The sequence below is a fragment of the Panthera pardus genome, unplaced genomic scaffold (assembly GCF_024362965.1).
Source record: "Panthera pardus isolate Hobbes unplaced genomic scaffold, ASM2436296v1 HiC_scaffold_10, whole genome shotgun sequence".
In the NCBI taxonomy this organism is placed as follows: Eukaryota; Metazoa; Chordata; class Mammalia; order Carnivora; family Felidae; genus Panthera; species Panthera pardus.
Window position 1 is genome coordinate 74290561 of NW_026526655.1, and position 23055 is coordinate 74313615.

Sequence of the window (23055 nt, forward strand, 5' to 3'; positions counted from 1 at the left end):
GCCTATTCAAAGCATATGTATATAATGTAGACCATGACTGGATGCAATGCTTGCCCCTGCAGAAATACAAAAGTGAATCACACAAAACTTGCAAGGACCTGATAATATATTAATAAATAGCATAGCTATCATAATTCAGCTCTCATCATGTGTCAGGTACTGTAACAGGTTATCTACATTTATTTTGTCACAAAATTTAATCTTTCCAAAAATTCCATAAGGCATTCTTTGGATGCTTTGAGGTCCTGAAAATTACATAATTTTCCTAAGTTCACATAGCATTTCAGTAGGAGAACTGAGATTTAAATGGAGGTCTTTCAATTAGAACAAGGTTTTTTGGTAGTGAGATAAAACAATTGCACAAATAATAATGCGAGGCAAAATAATGAGGTATCCATAAAACAATATAAAGATAAATTGTGAAGGAGGCTCAAAGAAAAGTCCAAGTAGAAACTGTGGCTAAAAATGTCATAAAACATTTGGTACAAGATGTAATGTTGGAGCTCCTGGGTAGCTTAGTTGGTTAAGCTTCCAACTCTTGATTTTGGCTCAGGTTATGATCTCACAGTTCGTGAGATCAAACCCCACATTGGGTTCTGTGCTAACAGCATGGAGCCTACTTGGGATTCTTTCTTTCTGCCCCTCCCAGCTTGTGCTCTTTTTCTCTCTCTCAAAATAAAGAAATAAACATTAAAAAAAAAAGAAGATATAATGTGTGTGATGTACCTTGAAACATGACTCTGACTTTGGTATTGAGTGAAGACGATGCTAGGGGATGTGAGGAGGAAGGTGTTCCATGTGTGGGAAAATAAACCAAGACATGGAAATGGGGCATCATGTTTAATAGTGTAGAATAGTTGTCTATTACTAGTCTAGAAAAAGAGTGCTGGGAATTTTTTAGTGATAAGCCTGAAAAGTAGCTGTATCATGTTATGAGTTTGTACTCTAATAATCAGTGGGGCAATGGGCAAAAGCTAAGTGTGTGTGTGTGTGTGTGTGCACCCACATGTAGGAGATTATGGCAAATAGAGAATCTTTTAAAATTTTCCTTTTCTTTTGGACGTCTATTATAATGTACTAAGGGGTTATTCAAAATATTTCAATTGGGAGGTGGGGGACAAAGGACTGGAGACTGGAGGTGCGGAACAAGGCAGAAGACTCTTACAAAGGTCCATGTGGACAAATCTGAGAGCCCAAATTTACTTTACTGTGTCGACCCCACTGATTGAGTGTGTTGTTCTCCCCACATTTCTCTTGAGTTGTTCAGCTCCTATAGTGCATTTTCTGTCTTCAAATGCTTGGGGATGAGTAAGCGAATCAATAGAGCTTTAAAATCATTGCCCCCCTCATCTAAAGGTCAGGAGAATCTACACAGCTATCCAATGTTCTTTTCTTGGACTCAACACAAAGGCGTTACAAGAGATGCTAATACACCTACAGATTTATTTCACTCATTGGGAGTATGCAAATTTTTCCTGCTCACCTTGAGACAAAGTTTATGAAACTAAAATGTCACAGTCATCTTAGGAGAGAAATTTTATTTGTTCATGGTCATGTCACTATCACCTTCTTTCAAATGTATAGATGACTTACTTCTTTTTTTTTCTTTAAGGAAAATGTGTTTAATTATTTTGTTGCCTTTCTCCTCTGAAAAATATGTTGCCCTAAACTCATAGTAACATTCAACATAGTTCGGGAAAGATTCTGCCAATGGTGATACTACTTTCATATAGCTCTGCTTCCCCAGGAGGATTATAAAATGCTTTTAAACTGCCAAACAGTGTATATGCATATACAGTTAAAATTCCCTTTTTGTGGTTTTATAAACATCTGTACACATTCCATTTCTATCCACTGAACACTTAGGGACTCTTCATGAATGGTGAAGCCATGTTTTCCATTAAAATGCATCAAGGGAAATCCCACTGTAGGACAAGATTATAATTTTCTGGCCCAAAGCTCTGGAGAACATTTCCTTATGTATGTAAGATAGTATACTCTGAAGCTTATTTCATGGGGCTTCCCTTTTCCTTCCTTGTGTGATTGCTCTCCAATAATCTCAAACACGATTCATTCTCTACTGCATGGATTTGTACGAGAGATAGATCTATGGGTCAGGGTTTAGAGAGTCACCCTATTATTTCATACACTTTTAGGATCAGTTTCTAGCAAGGCAGTGCACTGGGGGGTGTTTGTAGCGGCCATAGGCTGGGACTCACACACTCATTCCAATCCAAGATGAGAAGGATGAAGTCATGGTACTCATTCCAGTGGGTGTTATTAGATGGAACAGATGCCACCATTGTCTGCAACGATCTTCTACAACAAGCCATTTTAAACGGTTCCAGTGACTGAAATTTTCCTGGAGACGGCAGGAAGGGACAGGACTGAAGCCATATTAGATTCAAACTTCATGTATGTGCAGAAGTCTCAGGAGCCAGCATATCACAGCCTCCAGTTTGCCATCTACTGAGTAAAAAACAGCCTTTTGGTGATCTAACTCCACCCAAACTACAAGTTTCAATCAAGCCTGTACTGTCAAAAAGATGAAAAGAGAAGAAAATACAACCTTATTATGGGAAATCTTTTTGGCCTGTAGCAAGCAGTCCATGATAGTTGAGATTCAAAAATACATATCCTGCAAATGGTTTGGAAAGCTAAATTTTCTTCCCCTAGTCAGTCAATGAAAACCAAGGCAGAGAAGCAAGAAATTCAGTGTATTAGTTTCCTATTATTGCTGTAACAAATTATCACAAATTTAGTGGCTCAAAACGGTACAGATTTACTCTCTTTCAGTCCTGGAGGTTAGACGTCTAAAATCAAGATGTTGACAGGCCTGTGTTTCATTTAGAGGCTTCAGGGGAGAATCTGTTACCTTGCCTTTCCAGCTTTTATGGGCTATCTTGTCACATCTAGTACTCCCTTTCACCTTGTAGCTTCTCCTCTATCAGGGCCCTTATGATTATTACATTGGGTTTGATCTGATATTCCAAGACAATCTCCCCATTTCAAAATCCTTAATTTAATACATCTGCAAAGTCCCTTTTATCATGTAAGGTAACAATTCAAAAGTTATAGGAATTAGAACTTGGACACCTTTGAATACCCACTACACTCAGCTAGAGATATTATGAGACATGGAAAAAGATTGAACCCTCAGGTTCACCTAAATACCTCCTAATCTCCTAATACTCACCAGCTTGTGGCCGAGAGAGAAAGGTTACCTGTGACATTGCTTAAATGCTTGGATCCAAATAAGTAGGAAACCAACTCTGGACTTTCTAGTTAAATGATCTGTTATGTTCACAGAGTTTAAGATCCTTTAAATTGTGTTTCTTTAATCTGCAACCCAAAGAGGCCTGATTTGTACACTTGCCAAGGATTACAAAGCAGCAAAACTAGGATTTCATGTCAGGTCATCTGATGCCTGAGTCCCTCCTCTTGACCACTATAGGGATCAGTGATGATAATGTTCATTTGTCCTCTGAGGGGACAAATTCTAATCCCACACACCTCCCTGCCTTGGCCACATGAGTTTATGCTGTGGCTTCTTCTTTTTTCGTCCTCAAGAAATACCTAGCTTGTTTCTACCAGTACTTTTCTTTAAAAGCTGTACTGGGGAAGGGTCACCGGGTGGCTCAGTTGGTTAAGTGTCCAGTTCTGGGTTTTGGTTCAGGTCAGGATCTCATGGTTTGTGAGTTCAAGCTCCGCATCAGGCTTAGCACTGAGAGTGCAGAGCCTGCTTGGGATTCTCTCTCGCCCTGTCTCTCTGCTCTCTCTGTCCCTTCCCTGCTCATGACCTCTCTCTTTCTCTCTCTCAAAATAAGTAAACAAACTTAAAGAAAAACTCACCGGGGCGCCTGGGTGGCGCAGTCGGTTAAGCGTCCGACTTCAGCCAGGTCACGATCTCGCGGTCCGTGAGTTCGAGCCCCGCGTCAGGCTCTGGGCTGATGGCTCGGAGCCTGGAGCCTGTTTCCGATTCTGTGTCTCCCTCTCTCTGCCCCTCCCCCGTTCATGCTCTGTCTCTCTCTGTCCCAAAAATAAAAAAATAAAAAATAAAAAAAAAAAATAAATAAATAAATAAAAAGTTGAAAAAAAAAAAAAAGAAAAACTCACCAAGGTACCATTTAAAAAAAAAAAAAAAAAAGGTGTACTGGGGACTCACTGGGATGCCAGGCCTCAGACTCTAGGACCACAAAGAGATCTACCTTTACTGGGGTATAAGAAAGTCTGTATCTTTATAGAGATGATGGACAACACCTGCTCCCAACCCCGACTTGCCTCCAAGATGGGAAAGCATGTTTTTGTAAGATGTGGTTGAATTGTCAAATTCTATTACATTAAATTTTTTAAATGTTTTTTTTATTTTTGAGAGAGAGAGAGAGAGTGAGTGAGCATGAGTGGGGGAGGGGCAGAGAGAGAGAGAGAGGGTGATACAGGATCTGAAATGGGCTCTGCACTGATAGCGGTGAGCTCAATGTGGGGCTCGAACTCACGAACTGTGAGATCATGACCTGAGCCAAAGTCAGATGCTCAACTGACTGAGCCACCCAGGTGTCCCTATTCTAATAAATTTTAAAATCTTACATGCTACTCATAAACTTCAGTCTTAGCTTTTTGAGGGAAAAACCCCATCCTTTATACTTTGAAATCTTATATTGCCAAATGAAAGTGTGGTTTTATACCAGGCATAAATATAAACACAAAGTATTAAGATGACATCAGATAATCAACTTAATCTAATTTGTACTAAGTGGCAGGCAATTACTTTTTATGGATATATGGATACTGATAGATTTTATTATGTTATGTTTTATACTGCTGTTTCCTTTAGCTGGGTTGTCCCTCCAATTTGGAATGTTAATCCCTTAAATGAAGCGATTCGGATTATCCTGTCTCCTTCAGGACTGCACATTCCCTTGAGGCATTACCTATTCCCTATAGAAGGTTCTATGGGTTTTTGGTAGGATTTTGAGCCGAAAGTTTGCCTGTAGTACCACCCCGGCTCAGAGAGGTGATGAAAGTCCATCCTGCTGATGTTATGTATCAACCTGGCCAGTCTAAACTACATTTCCCCAAATTCTCTTTCCTGATTGTTTCGCTATTCTGTAACGCATACACTCTTATTGACCTGTTGGCTTACCTGTTGCATGGCGGTACTCAGCCTGCAAGTGTCCCACCTTCCCCTGGATCTTCCTTCAGCTTCTCTGATTTCTCGGCCTTGACAAGAGGACCACCTTCTCCTACAGGACACTCCTACCACTGAGGTCAGAGGCAGCGAGAACTGAGGTTTCAATTTGTCCTTGTGTGTTCCAGCTTGTTCTTGTTTTTCACATCCATCTTTCTTTCCCAACTTCCTGCCTTTGTAGACTTTAAGCCCCAGTACCAGACTCAACCACAAACCTACAGAGACCCCTTAAGCAACACTCAACATTGTGTAAGGTCAAAACCCTTCAGATAGATAGAGAGATCACAATAGATCAAGCTATAGATCCCTTAGTGCTTCTACTTTTCTGTTTCACCCCTGATTGTTGGAATACCCCTTTTCCAGCCATACAAATCAATTTGTATAAGAATTGACTCCAAGCTGTCAGGATCAAAAGCTGATGTTTCAAATTTATTTCTTGTTTTTCTCCAGTGATCATTGGCCATCTTTTAGATATAACACTGACTTGTGGCTTGGCTTTTTACATATTATTAAAAGTTAGGATTTTATGACTTTCCCCCAAATCTTATTTCTGGACCTAATATAGCCTTAACATTTATCATTTGGTATTTGACAAATGGAATATGGGTATTTACATAATTTTATTTTGATACTTTATATTCCCAAACGATTATCCTTTCATTATTATCATATTTTACTATAGATGTGATGATGGTTACATTTATACAATGTCCTATACCATTCAGCATAATCACCAGGAAAAAAAGACAAACACTCCACTAAGTCATCTAAAAAGGTCATATTTCATGCAGTGGAGATTATGCAATAGTATTTGAATTAAAGACTATTAGTGCAAATTCTAAAACTGTACAAGTCATAAGTTTTTACTGAAGAGGAGAAAATATTGTTATCCCAATATATGCTTCTGGAATATTGATTATTTTAAGCTGGTTACTTTTAAGAAACTGCAGAAAAAATAGAGACGTTTTGAAAAACAAGTAGAAATTACCCTCTTTTAAGAGATATTCACCTTTATAGAGGAAATTTCCATTTTTAAGGGTGTCTGCTCTACCAGAAAGAAGGGAATGACAATCTCTAGAAACTCTTATCAATGGAGAAGCCTATGACTTAAATCTGCATAACAAACTTGCCCTTATTTACTGTGCTTTTCCTGATAAATTCCCATTAGTAACTCCCCATCCCCAATATCTTTTGTCTTGAGCTAAAGATTGCATTTAAGGTGTGACTTCAGCTATTTTGGGGAATGACTCAGTTTTCCTGGGTCTGTCTTGTGTATACGGGAGGTATATGTGTTATTAAACTTTTGTTTTTCTCCTGTTACTTTTTTTCATGTCAATTTAATTCCTAGACCAACCAAAAGAATTGTGAAAGGTATAGAAAACGATTTTCTCCCCAACATTACAGACAATCGGTGACAGTTTATTACTATTATATCTTTATGGATAAAACACCCTATGTTTTATTTGGTAGTTGGATAGACTCATCTTGGTGCTAAATGTATCTTGTGTCACCATGTGCTTGTAGGAAAAATAATGTATGTTACAAACGTCTACCTGACCTCCTATTCTGTAGGACAGCATAAAGACTCTGCTTTTTATAGAGGTGAACATGCTGCATAGACAGAACTCTGGATTATTCTTTTATGTTTCAAAGCTGAACTAATTCTAATGCCAGAAAACAACTGTCAAAGCAGGGCATTCAGAAAGAAGATAATCCAAAGAAGAAAAATAAAACTTCCATAAAAACTAAAGTATAAGTTGCATGTTGTTACAGGGTCACGGAAATATAGGAGTAGGAGAGAGACAAATTAAACTCTCTGTGCTCTGCCATATCCTTGAATTGAAGTGTATGGCAGTCTTGAGGGAATGGAGAACGGGAATTGGAATCAGGTCTTTAAAGCCAATGCGAGCATTTCTCTATGTCTATGTTTACTGCTGGGCATTCAGTTGAACTTGTGCCCCTTCCTGCCCTTAAGGGCCTCACAATTTAGTATATCCCCACATATTTCTAGCTTTGGTCTTAGTGTCTTCATTTCCCCTGATTCCATTCAATATTTTCTTCTTTCTCCAGATCAAGGGCTATTCCAGCTCTAAGTTGTGAGGCCGTCTGACCTGCCTTTGAAGCTTCAGATTCTGATCTTGGAATTAAGTGGATAACCCTGTTATTACTGGTGGGAGGAAATTTCCTGGCCTCCCAACCCTGTCCACAGCAGCTGGGCTGTCTGTCTTGGGAAGGCCTTGATATGGCCTCAGGCCCTCTGCTGCCCTCTCCTGGCTACAACTACTTCTCTGCCAAGGAGATTCATGCATCAGGCTGGATGGAGCCCACTGAGACCTCTGGCCCAAGGAAACATTAGTAGCTAGGCCAAGGATGGCACTAGGTTTCATTTATGCTGCAACCTCATCAGTGAGTTTACTAGCTCTGTGACCTTGAGCAAGTTCCTTTATTTCTCTGTGCTTCATTTCATTAGTGTGCAAAATGGGCATGATAATAGCACCTACCTTATAGCACTGTTATGAAAATCAAATGTGTTGCTATTTGTGAAGCAATTTGAACAGTGCCTGGCATATAATAAGTGCTATATAAATATTAAAGAAATCTTTGAAAACTAAGTGAAGGGTACCAGATTATGCCACCTCAAAATGCGTCTCTTTGGCATCAGGATTATGTTGAGCCGATTATTTTTGAGAAGCAGCAGACACTGAAGAAGCTCTGAAAACAAACGAGAAGTTACTCTTTCATAGGGGAAACTGACATTTATAAAGAAAATTTCCTGTTATCTGTCTTTCTCTCTGTATCAGGAAAAGAAAAATGACTCTAAATCACGAGAGAATCTTACTAATGGAAAAGGCACCCACTCAAATGTGGATAACAAACCTCACCCTTGTTTACTATGCTTTTCCTGGTAACTCGTCATAACTGCCCCCACACCAACCCTCATTATACAACTTTTTTTTTCCTCTTGTCTTTAACTGAAGATGCTATTTAAGTTGGTAGCTTGGGCCTTCAGGGAGTTACTCAGTTATCCTGGGTATCTCCCTTGTATATATCAGGTACACATGTTAATAAACTTTTGTTCCTTTTTTCGTTAATCTTTTATTGCAGGGGTCTCAGCCAAGGACTTAAAAAGGTAGAGGGACCATTATTTTTCCTCTCCTACACAAACAATCAGTGTGTTGGGTAGGGAAGAGCCAGTGATGATAAGGGAAAGCATTCTAGAGTCTGTTAGACATGTCTTCCAAGGACATGTGACAAGATGATGAGGCCAGAGTGTCAGATATTTGTCATCTCTGCTATAGATCCTAATGGGCTTAGCCCTAAACACAATTTTAAAGGTGACAATTTTTAATTATTTGCCAACCTCTATTATTATTCCCTTTAGAAATGACCTAATAGGGAGTCAAATTTACTCAGTTATTCAATTTTATCTATCTATTATCTGTCTATCTATCTATCTGTCTATCTGTATCTCTTACTTACCTAGTTCGAAGCAGATACTACATGCTGGAGACCTATGTATACAAGCGAACCATGGTCCCTGCTTAGAAAAATCTTAGATTCTGGTTGGTGAAAGAGATGTCACGCAGATAATTGTGCACTTACGTGTTTAATCATAACTGTGAAGAACACTCTGAAGGACAAAATAATGTGAAACAGGAGTCCCATCTTACCCCTGTGGGTCAGGGAAAGTGTCACGGAAGAGACAATATTTCAGCTGAAGAATTGAGATTTAAAGGAACTGGTTAGGCCAGGGATTTGGCCTTGAGGAAGAGAAGGGCATTCTAAGCAGAGGGAGCAGCATGGGCAAAAGTTTCTGGAATCATTTGCACTATATGAGATCCAAAAAAAAAAAAAAAAAAAAAAAGAAAGAAAAGAAAAGAAAGAAAGAAAGAAAAAAGAAAAAGAATTAACATCTTCCTTTAAAAAGGAAAGGTTGGTAAGTAGCAGGTGTTTTCCATAAGTACCAGTTTCCCTCAAGGGCAGACTGTGTTGGTGCTCTATAATTTTACCAGCATCAGGTAATATCAATAGGGAATATCAAGAATAAATCTGACTGGGGAAAGGGAAAATTTCACGGAGGAAATTCTACTAGGGCTATAAAGGATGGGTTTGGGCTTCAGTAGACATAAATAAACTAAAGGAAAAGAAGCTACAGACCAAGTGGATTATTCTGAAATGTAAAATTTTTGGTATTAGCAAGATACAGCAAGATTTGTTTTTGTTTTTGTTTTGTGTTGTTTTGCTTCTACTTCGGTCTTTTTTCTGAGCTCCTGAAAGTACACCATGGAATCTGCTGCCAGAACCACTTACAATAAGGTCGTCCTGTTTACAGGTTCGGTAAGCTGTTTTTATTCTTTAATAAATGAGAAATGATGCCATTATCCCCTACAACATAGCTGAGGTTTTACTTGAACAATATCCGTTTGGAAATGTTAAGCTGGTGACACAGAACTAATATGCCTCAAGGTGGTCATTCTCTCTGGATTAAAGCTGTGGAACAATTGTGGCTCCTGTTACAAGGAAAATGACAAAGGGCCATTATGAAAAGGGACAAAAATCTCTGTTCCCAGAGGGGGGACTGACAAGCTGAAAGTCCCCATCTACATGCCAACACAAAAGCCTGATTGCCTCAGATTGTTTGTTTATGTAAATCAAAAGGCTGCCATTAATTCAGCAAGTGGGGCTGCTCAGTGACAAAGAAGGTGGTGATTGGCCGGATGCTTGCTCGTGGGCTGGTGGCAAATCTAACAAATCCTATTGCTTTGGTTCTAAGCTCTATCTGGATACCTTTAAGAAAAGCAGCATTTATTATGTACTAAAGTAAATACTCTGTATTCTTAGAGTAGGGGTTGGAACGCTTCTATCAAGGACCTGTTCACTCAGTTTCCCCAAAGCTGTCTCCACATCGTCTAGCTCAACTGCACATCATGACAGACGTTCCCGGGACATTCAGTCAGGCTGAGTGCAACGGGGATACACCACCTGAAAATGGTCAACAACCAATCCCTAAAACAAATGAGGGAGCTAGTGATGTGGATGGCACCCCACCATACTACCGGGTCGAACGCCGTCTTGAAGACTTACCCACAGAAGGAAATCAGGAGAAAAATGAAAAATTACAAGGGAATAGGCTTGTCAGCTGGTCCACCGATGGGGAGCTTCTCAAAGGTAAAGCATTTTCCTTGTCTTCGATTTGCTTGATTTGGCTTATAAACTCAGGATTCTCTTTTGATAAACCATTATGACAGGAATGTGCTGTCCTTCCTCCCACCCGTGTCCCAGACCTGAGCAATTGTTCTACTGGAGCTGGATAGCAGAAGGACAAAACTTCTGCCTCAGGTCAAATTCAGGCTTCTTTCTTTGATAGCTCTGGGACCCTAGACAACTCCCCTAGCCTCCTGAAGCCTTAGCTTTCTCTGTTAGCAGAAGGCAGAAATGACAGTACTGACATTTGTACGGTTGTTGCAAGGATTACTCAGTGTTGCTTAAACGTTTGCTGCCGTTATTTATCATTATTGTCTACAGCCCACATATTACTTAAGCAAAGGAAATTCAGTATTTCAAGTTTTTCTTCTGAAATATACCTGAACGTATCCCAGTTCATGGTTCAATACCTTTATATAGATGTAAAGTGAGAGGTTATCCTTATGTTTATAAGTAGGAACCAATGAAGAAATGAATTGGAAGAAGTGAAATGGTTACTTTTAGGGATCACAATTGCAAATCAAATAGATCTACCTAGCTCGAGTCTAAATTGATAATTTATTTAATCCTGAATGGCTTTAAGTATTATGGGATTAATCTTGTGGGTGTCGGTTGTTTTTTGTTTTTCCCCTCAGAAAAACCAGAAGAGAATCTTTTTATTGTTCATAAGGCTGTGGCAGATCTTTCTCTCCAGGAAACGAGTAGCGATGAAATGACATTCAGAGGAGGTAAGACGAACTTCCATTTTGTACACCGAAATTGTTTGACTGAATATGGATGGCAGGTTTTGCATGGGATATTGCGTGAGTGTGGTGTTGAAAAAGCAATCCAGGCAATGCCTTCAAAAACTCAGAGCTGCTAGAGACAGATAAGGGAGTAGTCCTGATTATCTGTGGGTTTCACCTTAAGGAGTATTCTAGGAAGATCAAGACTAATACTGACTGGATTGGCATAACTGATTGACATGCCTTGACCTAACCATATGATATCAGTTTCTCAGTAAGTTAGTCCACTAAATCAACAACATCAACAACAACAGGTTTATTTAGTGTCTCCAAATCTGCGTCAGGTACCTAGCAAAATATGAATGTTTCATAAAGGGGTTTGTCCTAAAGTTTTACCTAAAATAACACTATAAATTTATTTGATCTGTAGAAAAATTCCAGGCCTCTGATGCAAGCAGAAGATGGTTATCTAATTCTTGTTAATGAAATCTCCCAGGTGATGAAGTTAATTTTAATTGTGTTCTTTCACAAAATGAGAGAATATTGATTTTTAATTTTTTTTTTTTAACGTTTATTTATTTTTGAGACAGAGAGAGACAGAGCATGAACGGGGGAGGGTCAGAGAGGGAGGGAGACACAGAATCTGAAACAGGCTCCAGGCTCTAAGCAGTCAGCACAGAGCCCGACGCAGGGCTTGAACTCACAGACCGCGAGATAATGACCTGAGCCAAAGTCAGACGCTTAACTGACTGAGCCACCCAGGCACCCCAAGAGAATATTGATTTTTAAGAGACTTATATTTCAAATAAACTCAAGAGACTAAGAGACACAAAATCTTTCAGACTTTACTTCTGAGAAGATATCTATGTTGAAGCAATTTCCAAATCAAATACAGGATAAACACCTATTAATGAAGCACTCATTTCCTCTTTTGCTGCCATAAACATCTTGTCTCAAAATTGAAGTCAGTTCATTAGACCTGAGCGACTTAGCTTAGTTAAGACCTTAACAGGAAAAAATGTGGAAGAGATACATTTTTAAAAAAAAATATTAGAACATCACATAAAATAATAGATACCAAAAAAGACAGGGATGTGACTGGCAGTTTCTTGGGTTTGTCCACTTTGCCTGGATGCCTCTCAGACTATCTGCTGTCCATATGTAGTGGTGGAACCTCCATTATTGTAGTAATGTAGTAAGGAACAACCATTTTTAAGCTTTTACATTATCACACGTCATTTATAAAACTTATGCCCCGTGAAGTGAATTAAATAACTTCTTTGCCCTAATCTTTCTGTTCCCAATGTAGCAAGTTCTCAGAGGCAGGGATGTCAAGGTCCATGAGGAGACCCTTTCAAATTTCTGATCAGGAAGTCTGCTGGAGACAACAGTTTGCTGGAATCTTTCATTTTTATCAAACAGAGAATGAATGCAATCTGGATTTTCAAGTAGATGGTCTCAGGGTGAATTTTTCCCAGAATAAATCCTTTTGTGTTTGGTGGAACATATGTTTTTCCTGTAAGACACATGTTGGTGTCTCCTGTTTTCACAATGACAAACAGCTATAAAGTCTCCAAAGAGAATACTCCTGGGTTGAAAATAGCAAGATGCTAAAAAAACTGAGGAAAAACTGTAATTTAAATTCAAGAAGTAATTTCGTGCGTGACAACTCCAGGCCTGAGTCATGATATGAGCAAAAAGATCAGCTTCTTCTTCTTCTTCTTCTTCTTCTTCTTCTTCTTCTTCTTCTAAGATCAGCTTCTTTGTTTCTGTGGGGGAAAAAAAGTGAATAAAAGAAAGCTTAATATTATAGCAAACATTCTAACATATATTTATTTATAATGTAAAGAACATTGACTAGGCACCAACATGCTGATAGGAACCGTGTATAACTAGTTAGGAATGATAATCCATCTTTACTTCTGTCTCTTTTTACGAGTTTACAATCTGGTTCCTGTAGTTGGGAAAACAAAACAATGAAAAAAAAATGAAAATTCTTAACTGGACATGGATTTGTGAACATCTTTCAGTAAAAGTAGAAAATCGTGGAGGGGAAAGGCAAAGAGGAACATTGTCTCTCATTTTATTTTAAAGACTCTTATGGTGTTGAAAGGGAATAGTGAACCAAGGCCCAACAAGGGACAGAATCCAGACAATATCTTGGAGTCATGCATACGATAGACTGAAACTTCCCACAGAAGTCCCTTTAGAGGGGCACCTGGGTGGCTCAGTGGGTTAAGCATCTGACTTTGACCATGATCTCATGGTTTCTGAGTTCGAGCCCTCTATCGGGCTCTGGGCTGACAGCTCAGAGCCTGGAATCTGCTTCAGATTCTGTCTCCCTCTCTCTCTGCTCCTCCCCCACTCACGCTCTGTCTCTCTGTCGATGATAAATAAACATTAAGAACAAATTTAGAAAATATATATATAAAAGAAGTTCCTTTAGTGGTAAAAGCCTAGAGAACAACTTCCACTCTCCATTCTCTTATAATTAGTTCTCTTTAGCATGTAAAATAAATATTGTGCTGATATGCTGTAGTAATTGTGCAGATATGCTGATGTGATCTGCTTGAAAAGTGAAATTTGTGATGAATTAAGCCATGTAAAAGTCACTCCATGATACCAAACCACTTGATTCAGTTGTCTTTAGGGACATGTCTAAAATGATAGGCCAATCTAGCTATATAGAGATGATCTCAGCATGATTTTTAAATCTAGGCTCTCCAGAAATCAGAGGCAGATCTTAGACTACATTGTGTGTGCTTTGGGGGGCTTGATGTTATGGTTAGCCTAGCATTTGACTCCTGACCACCCATGGCCCAAACTAATTAGATGGTGCAACCCATTTTATTGTGTAAAACATACCCATAGCCCACAGAATAATATCCTATAAAGAATATTGTGGGGAAATGATTGCCCAGAAAGGTAATTTAAAGAATAACAGCTGGGTATTTCAATTATGAATTGATTTTGCTACAGGGTATCAATGGAAGAAGATTCCTCTGAGCGTCGGTAACCAGGAAATAAGTAGACAGGAAAGGATTGCTGAACAATCTCTAGAAGAGAAAGGAGAGGAGGACGGGAAGAACAAAGCTCATCAAGCAACTGAAATTGAATGGTTGGGATATCGGAAACCTAGCCAAGTCGATGTGTTGCATTCTAAACATGAGGAGGAGCAAGAGGTTTGGGATGAAGAAATTAATAACGATGATGATGATGGTTGCAATGATGACGAAGATGAAGTTCGAGTGATAGAATTTCAGAAAAAAAATGTTGAAGATTCCCAATTAAAAGAGGAAGGAAATGCAAATGAGGACTCCCCACTGAGCAGCCCTAGTTCCCAACCTGTGACACCTGATGAGCAGCCAACCTTTGAGAAGAAGAGTGATATCTCCAGAAATGCTTATTCAAGATACAATACAATATCTTATCGGAAAATCAGGAAGGGGAACACCAAACAAAGAATTGATGAATTCGAGTCAATGATGCATTTATAAACTAAATGGAACTGAGAAGTTCTTGTGCCCACTAAAGCAAAAGCTAATTCTATTTTCCTGAGATGCGTCTTTGCCTGCCTTATTTGAGTCATCCCCTTTAAAGATGTGAGAGGTTAACCCCTGCTTCACTGTAGAATAATATGGAAATAACCCTAGACAAAATTCAGTCTGGTAACCTCAAATCAAAATGCTTTAGATTCATTCTTGGGCATTTGCTTTTTAAAACTTTACTAATATAGCCTCGTGTGGTAAGCACTAGATAGCAAATAGCAAGTACTCTTGGAGACTGTAGCATGATTCGGCTTTAAAAGTAGCAACACTGGAAAACACAGTCTTCAAATGAAAGAGGACTCTTAGAAATGACCTGTATTTCTTTTGGTATCTTTCTTCCTGTACATTGAGGGTGCTGGAAAGACTGGTTCCGTTCTCTTTCTTTTAAATATGCTTTTATAGACTCTGGCAATAAGCTTTCCAAAATACTTTGCTTTCCTATTATCTTCAGAAAAGATTTTAAGTGGTTTTCCTTGGCATCTACAGAGTGAAAACTCTGTATAGGCCTCCTTCGTAGGTGTTATCATTCACTAAATTTTCTCACTAGAGGGGCTGAGCAATTGTCAGTCAGGACAATTGTGTTGACTAAATGTTGGCTTTATGTTCTCAGGATGAATGAAATTCATTGTAAGGTTGGTACAAGGAGGGGCTAGAAGATGGGTGGGCAATAGATTAAAGAGTCAGATAGTTTATTTCTGTGATGGAAAATAAAATCTCATCTGGCATAGTTAAATTCATTAAAAATGAAAATGACAGCTTCGGTGAAATTTTAAGAGGATATCCTTCTCTATTACTATACTTGCTCTTATTAACAGTATCTCAGAAGAATTTTCTTTCCTTAGAAACCCAAGAGAAGTCTCGTCATAACTGTACTAGTTACTATGAAAATGGAAATAATTATCTTAGGGTATTTTCAAAGTAGAGCGTGAGCCTGTATTTTTAGTGAGAAAGTCTGATAGTTGGGAATATATAATTTACTGGACCTCAGCCCAAATCAAGATGCTTAAAATTGTACTTATGGAGCTTCACTCAAACCGGTGTGTCAAATAATGTATTGAATATTTATGAAAAGGGAGAGTCTATATTTATATTCTTAGATAGTTTCATAATTTTTCATTTCATGCTTCCATATATATCACTCTGAACTTTCTGTCACCACCGTTAAAGATATTTTTGGCCCCGCAAATAAAAAGACAATTCCTTATTGTCTGAATGCAATACAGTCTTCATTGTACTATTCAACCCTTTGTTTATTTCTTTTTCATTTTGTGAAAAACCCTGGGTTAGCCCTTCTTAGATTATTGCTTATTTATGTGTAACAAATCCTGCACATTCTAATGGAAATTTCTTTAATTCTTCCTGGTCATATATTTCCAGGGTATCATGTACTATTATTTACTGTTTACAAGACTCAATTTTGAATTCAAGATTGAAGTGCTCCTTTTATTCTTTCAAACAGATATTTTGCAACCTGATCACGTAAAAGTTCTGTCACTCTTCATCTGTGGAACTTAAAGATTTCATTCTTGACAATGCAAGTTCTCAGAATAAAGCCAGGGAAATCAGGTCTTTCTTGATAAATTTAGGTAGAAGATTAGTGCACTAGGACAATTTCCTATTTATTTAGATCCTCTAAATCATTCCACCTGGACAACCTATTTTCTTTTCTGGATTACTGATGACCCCTACAATTTTCCACTTAACTTCAGAACACAGTATTGTGTTATCCATCATGGAATAGGAGCATTTTGTTAACCTACCATCAGCAGAGCCTATATTATGAACTGTTCCAGCAGAAGTGTTGAATCCCTGTGGAATCTGAGTGAGGTGGGTGGTCTACGGCCACCATCTATAGTGTGACACGGCCAAGCACCTAGCTCTTATGGGGATCCAACGCCTAGTAACCGTGGCCTTTTTAGCTTTGTGCTCTTACCAAAAATTAACCAACCACAAAATATTTTGTCAACAAAGACTTTTTCAGGGTAAGCTCAATGAGTAAATGCTTAGTGCTCATGGATGAGGCAGTGTAGTTGCAAAAGAGCACTGAAACTATTCTTTGACATTAATGCCCACTGCTCTGTGCTGCCATCTTACACGAAGGCCACAGACTTGAGTGATTATAAGTAACATGATGGGGTTAGATGACTGTTTGATTCTTCATAACCTAGGAAAGGCAAGGGTATGATTCAGATTGCACGAGGGATATTTGACATATTAGACACTCCTATGGGATAAATTAGAACATAAATTGGTAATTATACTGGAAGATTTACTGCTTTTGTGATTCAAGCTTTGAGGGTGGAAGAAGGACTCTGGTACCTGGTAGGAGGGAAATTGGTTTATTGTGAGAATGTTGATACTCCTTACACGAGTTTTAATTTTTCTTAGTTTTTGGGTGAACAGGAATTAATAAAAAGCTCTGTTTCATAGTCAATATAAAATTCACCTTTCATATAATGCTACATTTAAAGACATGGAATATGTCCGAATCTGTCTATCATCTGTCTACAACTTAAATAAAAAAATTGCTGTGTCTGACTTGCTCTCAATAAAAGTTTGTGTCCTTGTTTTTGGTGTCTAGAATTTATTTTATTTAGCTGCTTTTTAAAATGTAGAAAGAGCCCTTGCATATCAACAGCTACTAAAGATTATTCATAAATGCTGTTTAGAAATCAACAGAACACCTTATTTAAAATCAAAACAGCATTATTTATTTCAAAAAGGTCTTAAAATGGTTGTGTAGAAAATTGCAAAAAAAAATTTCTGGTGGATATATATGTAATGTTCATAAAAAAAAGCTTTATTATTTTTAAAGGAACTGAGCCCTTGTTTTAGATACATCTTAATTCCAATAACTTGAAAAACATATGTGTATATATATATATATATATATATATATATATATATCTTTATAGTCATCAAGGTAATACATTTAAACCATGATGACACTTTTATAGTAATTGTTTCTGCATATTCACATGGGGTAGTACTTTTGGCACATTTTCTAATGAAGAACGGACATTGAAGTTTTTCAAAGTGATAGGAAAAAATATTTAAAATACATAATAATAGAGAATTATGGAAAAAGATGAAGCACTGGGGTATCATAAAGAAGAAATATGTTTGACCATATGAGAAAGGCAACTACTTTTAAAGCCTTAACTTTCATTGCTCTATAAAAACAAGAGGGTTATAAAAAGTAATGTCAAAAGTTACAGCAAACATTTGCCAATATTAAAATATCAGACAGTAACATAATAAATATGAATACCAAAATGCGTATATAGCTCATGAAGAACACGAGGCGACTAAGCCATACAATCAATGTAAACACAATGACGTGGGCAGTAATCAACGGCAGCGGTCACCGAACAGATAGATACGTGGCAAGTTACAAAATCAAAGGATGATATCTAGTAATTAACTGCCAGTGTGGGAGAGTTTTGGACAGGAATTTGGAAAGTAATTTGCGGTTTCAGTTCGAAATGTAATATTACATATTTGATTCCTTCTTTATAATGACTTCAGTTGGGCAGAGGCAGGAAAAAACGGATACTTCAAAATGTTCAAATTACTCTAAATTCCTTTATGCTCCATAGTTTTAATCTCATTCTGTTAACAGAATGAACAGATGTTTTCATTAACTCTACCTTTGCCTTCTCTTGTTTCTCTGCCCACTTCTAGATAATATGTATAAAACTTGCAACATTTAGGCAGTTGTCTGAAGGAAGAGAATTAAGGCATGTGCATATTCCTGAGTGAATAACAAGCATCTTGATAATTTAAAGTTTGGTTACTCCCTTCAAGTATAGAAAACAATACCCAGAGTGAAAGTCTACTGGAGACGTTTTTGTCCAGAAGGCCAGATTCAGACAAGGCTGTGCACCTAAAATAATTCAAAATATCTAAACACATTTCATAGTTTTCTTTATTTGTGAGTAGAAACTCTTGGTTTTATTTTCTCTCACTTCAAAACATAAGAGATAGAGCCTCGTATATTTATATATACACATATATATAAATATATACACATATTCATCTATATAAATATATGTTTATTTACAAATATATTTACAAAGATTGATTTTTTTTGGTCAAGTAATCTGTGCTCTCAAAAATTAGTGTTAATATCTTATATATAAGTTATATTTTATATAGATATTTAGGACTAATATCCTTGAACTGGCAAATACCAATCAATAATAAAATAGAAATCCTTTGTTATCAAAAAAATTATTTGTTACTTATTTGATGGCAACTATCATCATTAGAAATGCGACATATTAGAAACTTGCTCTATCTACTGAAAAATGAGAACTTTCCTGTATGTTTTTGCAAAGTGATGATTCACATAAGCTTGCAAACAGACCCTAACTGGGATGGTAACTATTAGCTGCCCCATTAGGTTTAAAACAGAGGCATTAAATCTGCTTGTTGTGATGGGGTTCCCCCCCTTTCTTTTAGGTCCTTTCTTTTAGGACCACCAACACCTGAAATATCCATTAAACCTCAGCAGGAGTAGATAATGCTTTACATTGGCTTACTCAAACCTGTCCATGGAATGGCTGTTTGCCAGAAATAAATATTTTGTATACATCAGCTTTGGTTACTGTTCCTTTTCTCATTTCAAGGCATGCAGCTTGTAGCAATGTTTGAATAACCTACACAAAAGTTGTAGAAGCACTATGGTGACAATCTGCACAATGTAGTAAAAGTTACAAGACTTGGTTTGTATTTTAAATTAAAGGACCCTTCAATTTTTTACTTCCCACCTCTGTTCAAACTGGACAATCTTTCAGCTTTGATTAATGGTTGGTAGAAGAAAGGGTTGGCAGTATTATTTACAGAGAAGCAATTTCTCTATGTCTGCTTCTCCTTCTCATATATGTTATAGGAAATGGAAAAGAGTATGTCCTCCACGAAGTCAAGGAGATGGACTATTGCAAAGCATGTGGGGGTAGCTAACCTTAAGCCTACATTTCGGTTGATTAACAGAAAGGATGTAGCCTTTTATCCTATCTATACAACAGCCAAGAAAGACCTAAGAAGCTTGACATCACAGTGAAGGGATTTTAACTGAGTCCACCTGAGTTGACCTCTCTACTTAAAAAACAAATCATAGCAGCATGCTGTAGTCAAAGAGATTCTTTGCTTCCCCTCCTCCTCCTCCTCCTTCTTCTTCTATCTTCTTTTTCTTCCATCTTCTTCTCCTTCTTCTTCCTCTTCTTCTTCTTCTTCTTCTTCTTCTTCTTCTTCTTCAGACAGAATGGAAACTAAATTTTAATCTCTTACTCGTGGGATGATCTTAGGCAATCCCTCTCAGCCATCCTCCTTGTCTGCATATTGGGGAGAAAAAGACCTAACTCATGGAGTTGTGCACAACAGTGAGATGGGGCATAAACAGTGCCTAGCACATCAAAGATATTCAAAGATAATTAGTTCTCATCTCTTTTCCCTTTATTCCCTGTAAATTCCTTGTTTTTTATGGAAGATATTGGGACCCTCACCTGCGGCATATTTCTTTTCTGTGTTTGAATGGGAAGTTAAAGTTGTTAAAACAAATAAAATGGTACTGGCTGGCCGGCCTCCACCCTACTCTCTTACATGAGAGCCCCTTGAAAACCATTCTAAGCCATTCATAAAATCAAGGTGGACTGGAGAGATTGAATTCCTACGTACAATAGCTGGTATCTTTTTACTCCTCTACAATCCCTAAGGCGATACTATAAGCAAGGTTTTTCATATCGAGAATATTTCCAGATTAGTTGTGGAGAAGCTAACAATACATTGTGATTATGGCATATGGTGGTTTTGGGGCCCTGTGAATGACAGCTGATTGAACGTCAGCAGACAGAAATGAGCAAATCCGATGCTAGTAATGAAACATGGCTGTACCAACAACAGCTCTGTCATCTTTTAGGGAGAAGTTCTGGGTAACTGTTGGAAAAGAGAAAGAAACTGGGCACACTGAAAGGTTCAGAAGTACTTCGATGGTCTGGTAAGTTAGCTTTTGATCAAACAAGTCCTGTGAAATATTACCAAAACTATGCTTGTGTTTAAAGTAACAAAATGTATAGACGCTTTTCTAAGAAAAGGCAATGACTCAAACCAATTCAGGGAAAACTCTGAAGTCCCTGTAACACTGCCTCCTACTGATGGATTTAGGGCTGAAGAGGACCCTAATGTGTCCCATTCAAGGTTTCTCACTAGAAGTACTAGAGACCTAGTAGCATTTACTCCTTTACTATAGTCTTCTAAAAATAGAATTTAGAGGATAATGCTTAAAAAATGTTGGTAGGAGATTTCACAATTAGTCAATACTCTTAAATTTAGGTCTATAAGATTTCTAACGAGTGATTCATTGCTTGAATCTCAGAGTAATAGAAAAATACATGGTAAAAGCTGTTTTTAAAATTCTTTCTAAGAATAAACGTGTCACATATGAAAATAATCCTCTGCGATATTGACAGTATGGATTCAAATATAGCTTCATATTATGAGCATGTCATGGTGAAGTCAGGGAGAGTGTGCACTAAACAGACTATAGAAGTTTTGTTTTGTTTTGGTTTTTTTTGTGAAAAACATTCCAATTTCTTTCATTGGTATGCCCAAAGATAAGTGAATCCAAGCCATAATTCGTCTTTTTCTGAACAGAGTTGATGTTTTTCATGGAAACGTTTTTTGAATAAAAAGAGAGTTTTTACACTGGGGGAAAAAAATAAAATAAAACCTTTCAACATTTTTGCAGTCACACAAATAATTGCATGAGGCACTCAGCAGATTCAGTTTGGGTCAGCAATTCAGTTAGTCCTTTGGCAACTGGCTTGTGTTTTATCCGTTTTGAAAAGAATTATCTCATTTTCTAGTCATTCTCTTATCTCATCTGCAATGTCAATTATCAGAACAAAACATCTTAAATACGATGCAAATAGGCAAACCTATTTTCCCTTCTGAGTCATAGTTATAGTTCCGCTTTTGTGTAATTAATTGGGAGATAAAATTAAATTTTAAATAGGAAGTCAGAATGAAGATGCCCAGTTTTACCATCAGCTCGACTGAACAAAGTTTCATTTGTTTTTATATTAACAAGTGTATAGCATGGTTATCCTCCAGAGACCCAACTCCAGCGAAAAGCTTTATGTATCTCTATCTTAAGAATGCTCTAGGTCAGATTTGTTTGGGCCAGTGGCTTGGGGCAGTGGAATGAGCCCTCTCTTTAGAGATCCAAATTCTAATCATCATCTCTCACTAACTGGTGTGGGATTTTTAGACACATAATTCATCTTTTGGGTATCAATTTTCTTACTAAAAAACCAGTATAAAAGATACTAGGATTTCTAAAACCTTTTCTAGTATGCCTAAGTATTGGCATCCCTAAGATTAGGAGCTCAGTTTGGACCAAAGAAAAATTGGACTTTGTCCCCAATTTATCGGTGTTATCACTAGGTCCACATCTATGGCCTTATTCCCCACTCCCACCCCACCCCATAGAGGTGCTATATTCCCTTTCTTTTTTGGCCAAGTCTAGATCAATTTTTTTCTTAACTCTCTTCCTAAGGGTTGTATATTCTTATTCTCTTCCCCTTTCATTATGTTTACTTCATTTTATTTCTACTTTGGAATCTTTTAGAGCTTTTTAAACATATTTCAACCCTGTGAATGCTGTTAAATCTAAAATACTATTTTATATAAATCTTTAATATTTTTCAGTGCTTTATTTCTTTTTTTAAAAAAAAATATGTTTGTTTATTTATTTATTTATTTTGAGAGAGAGAGAGACAGCACAAGCAGGGGAAATGCAGAGAGAGAGGGAGAGAGAATCCCAAGCAGGATGCAGGGATCTATTCCATCATGAGATCATGACCTGAGCCTAAATCAAGAGTCAGAGGCTTAACTGACAGAGCCACCCAGGTGCCCCTCATTGCTCTATTTCTGCTTTATTTATTTCAGCTCCTCTTATCTGATCTTGCATTAGAGCGTGTTCAACGATTAAGTGTATTTTTCGTGACTACTGTGTACTGTGACCCACCCAGTCTTTTTCTTTGCCTTTTTTCTTTCCTTTTTAACATCCACATAGGTCTAGGAGGTTGCTAATAAGACTTTTTTTTTTTTTAAGTGTAGCTTTAAAAGCACAAAATGAATTAAAACAATGTGTATGTCTAGAATTGAATCAGCATTTGACTTCCTCACTGAAAATTTTTTTCCATTGACTCATATGGGGAAAAAACAAAACAAAATAACATTATGTAGTCATCTAGATTAAAGCTCTACCATTGGGGAGTATGATATTGATACTCTTCACACTGGTAGGCGAACATGAGTGTAATTGGAAGGGACTTCATCAAGATGGCATCTGTGTGTGTTTCTAAGGTCTTTTCACCATAGGAAC

The 23055-nt window shown here is 37.5% G+C and overlaps 1 protein-coding gene across 1 annotated transcript; it reads left to right on the forward strand.

Moving 5' to 3' along the window:
- The first annotated feature begins 9900 nt into the window (after nucleotides 1-9900).
- ERMN (ermin) lies at nucleotides 9901-17235 on the forward strand. Its single transcript, XM_019456801.2, has 3 exons — nucleotides 9901-10357; nucleotides 11029-11121; nucleotides 14098-17235. Exons 1-3 carry the CDS (start codon nucleotides 10117-10119, stop codon nucleotides 14613-14615), a joined length of 852 nt encoding a protein of 283 aa, XP_019312346.1. The 5' UTR covers nucleotides 9901-10116; the 3' UTR covers nucleotides 14616-17235.
- The last annotated feature ends 5820 nt before the right edge of the window (nucleotides 17236-23055 follow it).

Excerpts from the sequence above, each read along its gene's own strand:
- ERMN (XM_019456801.2), top strand. The coding sequence starts at position 10,117 with ATGACAGACGTTCCCGGGACATTCAGTCAGGCTGAGTGCAACGGGGAT. Across the intron at positions 10,358-11,028 it reads CGATGGGGAGCTTCTCAAAG|AAAAACCAGAAGAGAATCTT; the intron begins GTAAAGCATTTT and ends TTTTCCCCTCAG. Across the intron at positions 11,122-14,097 it reads TGAAATGACATTCAGAGGAG|GGTATCAATGGAAGAAGATT; the intron begins GTAAGACGAACT and ends ATTTTGCTACAG.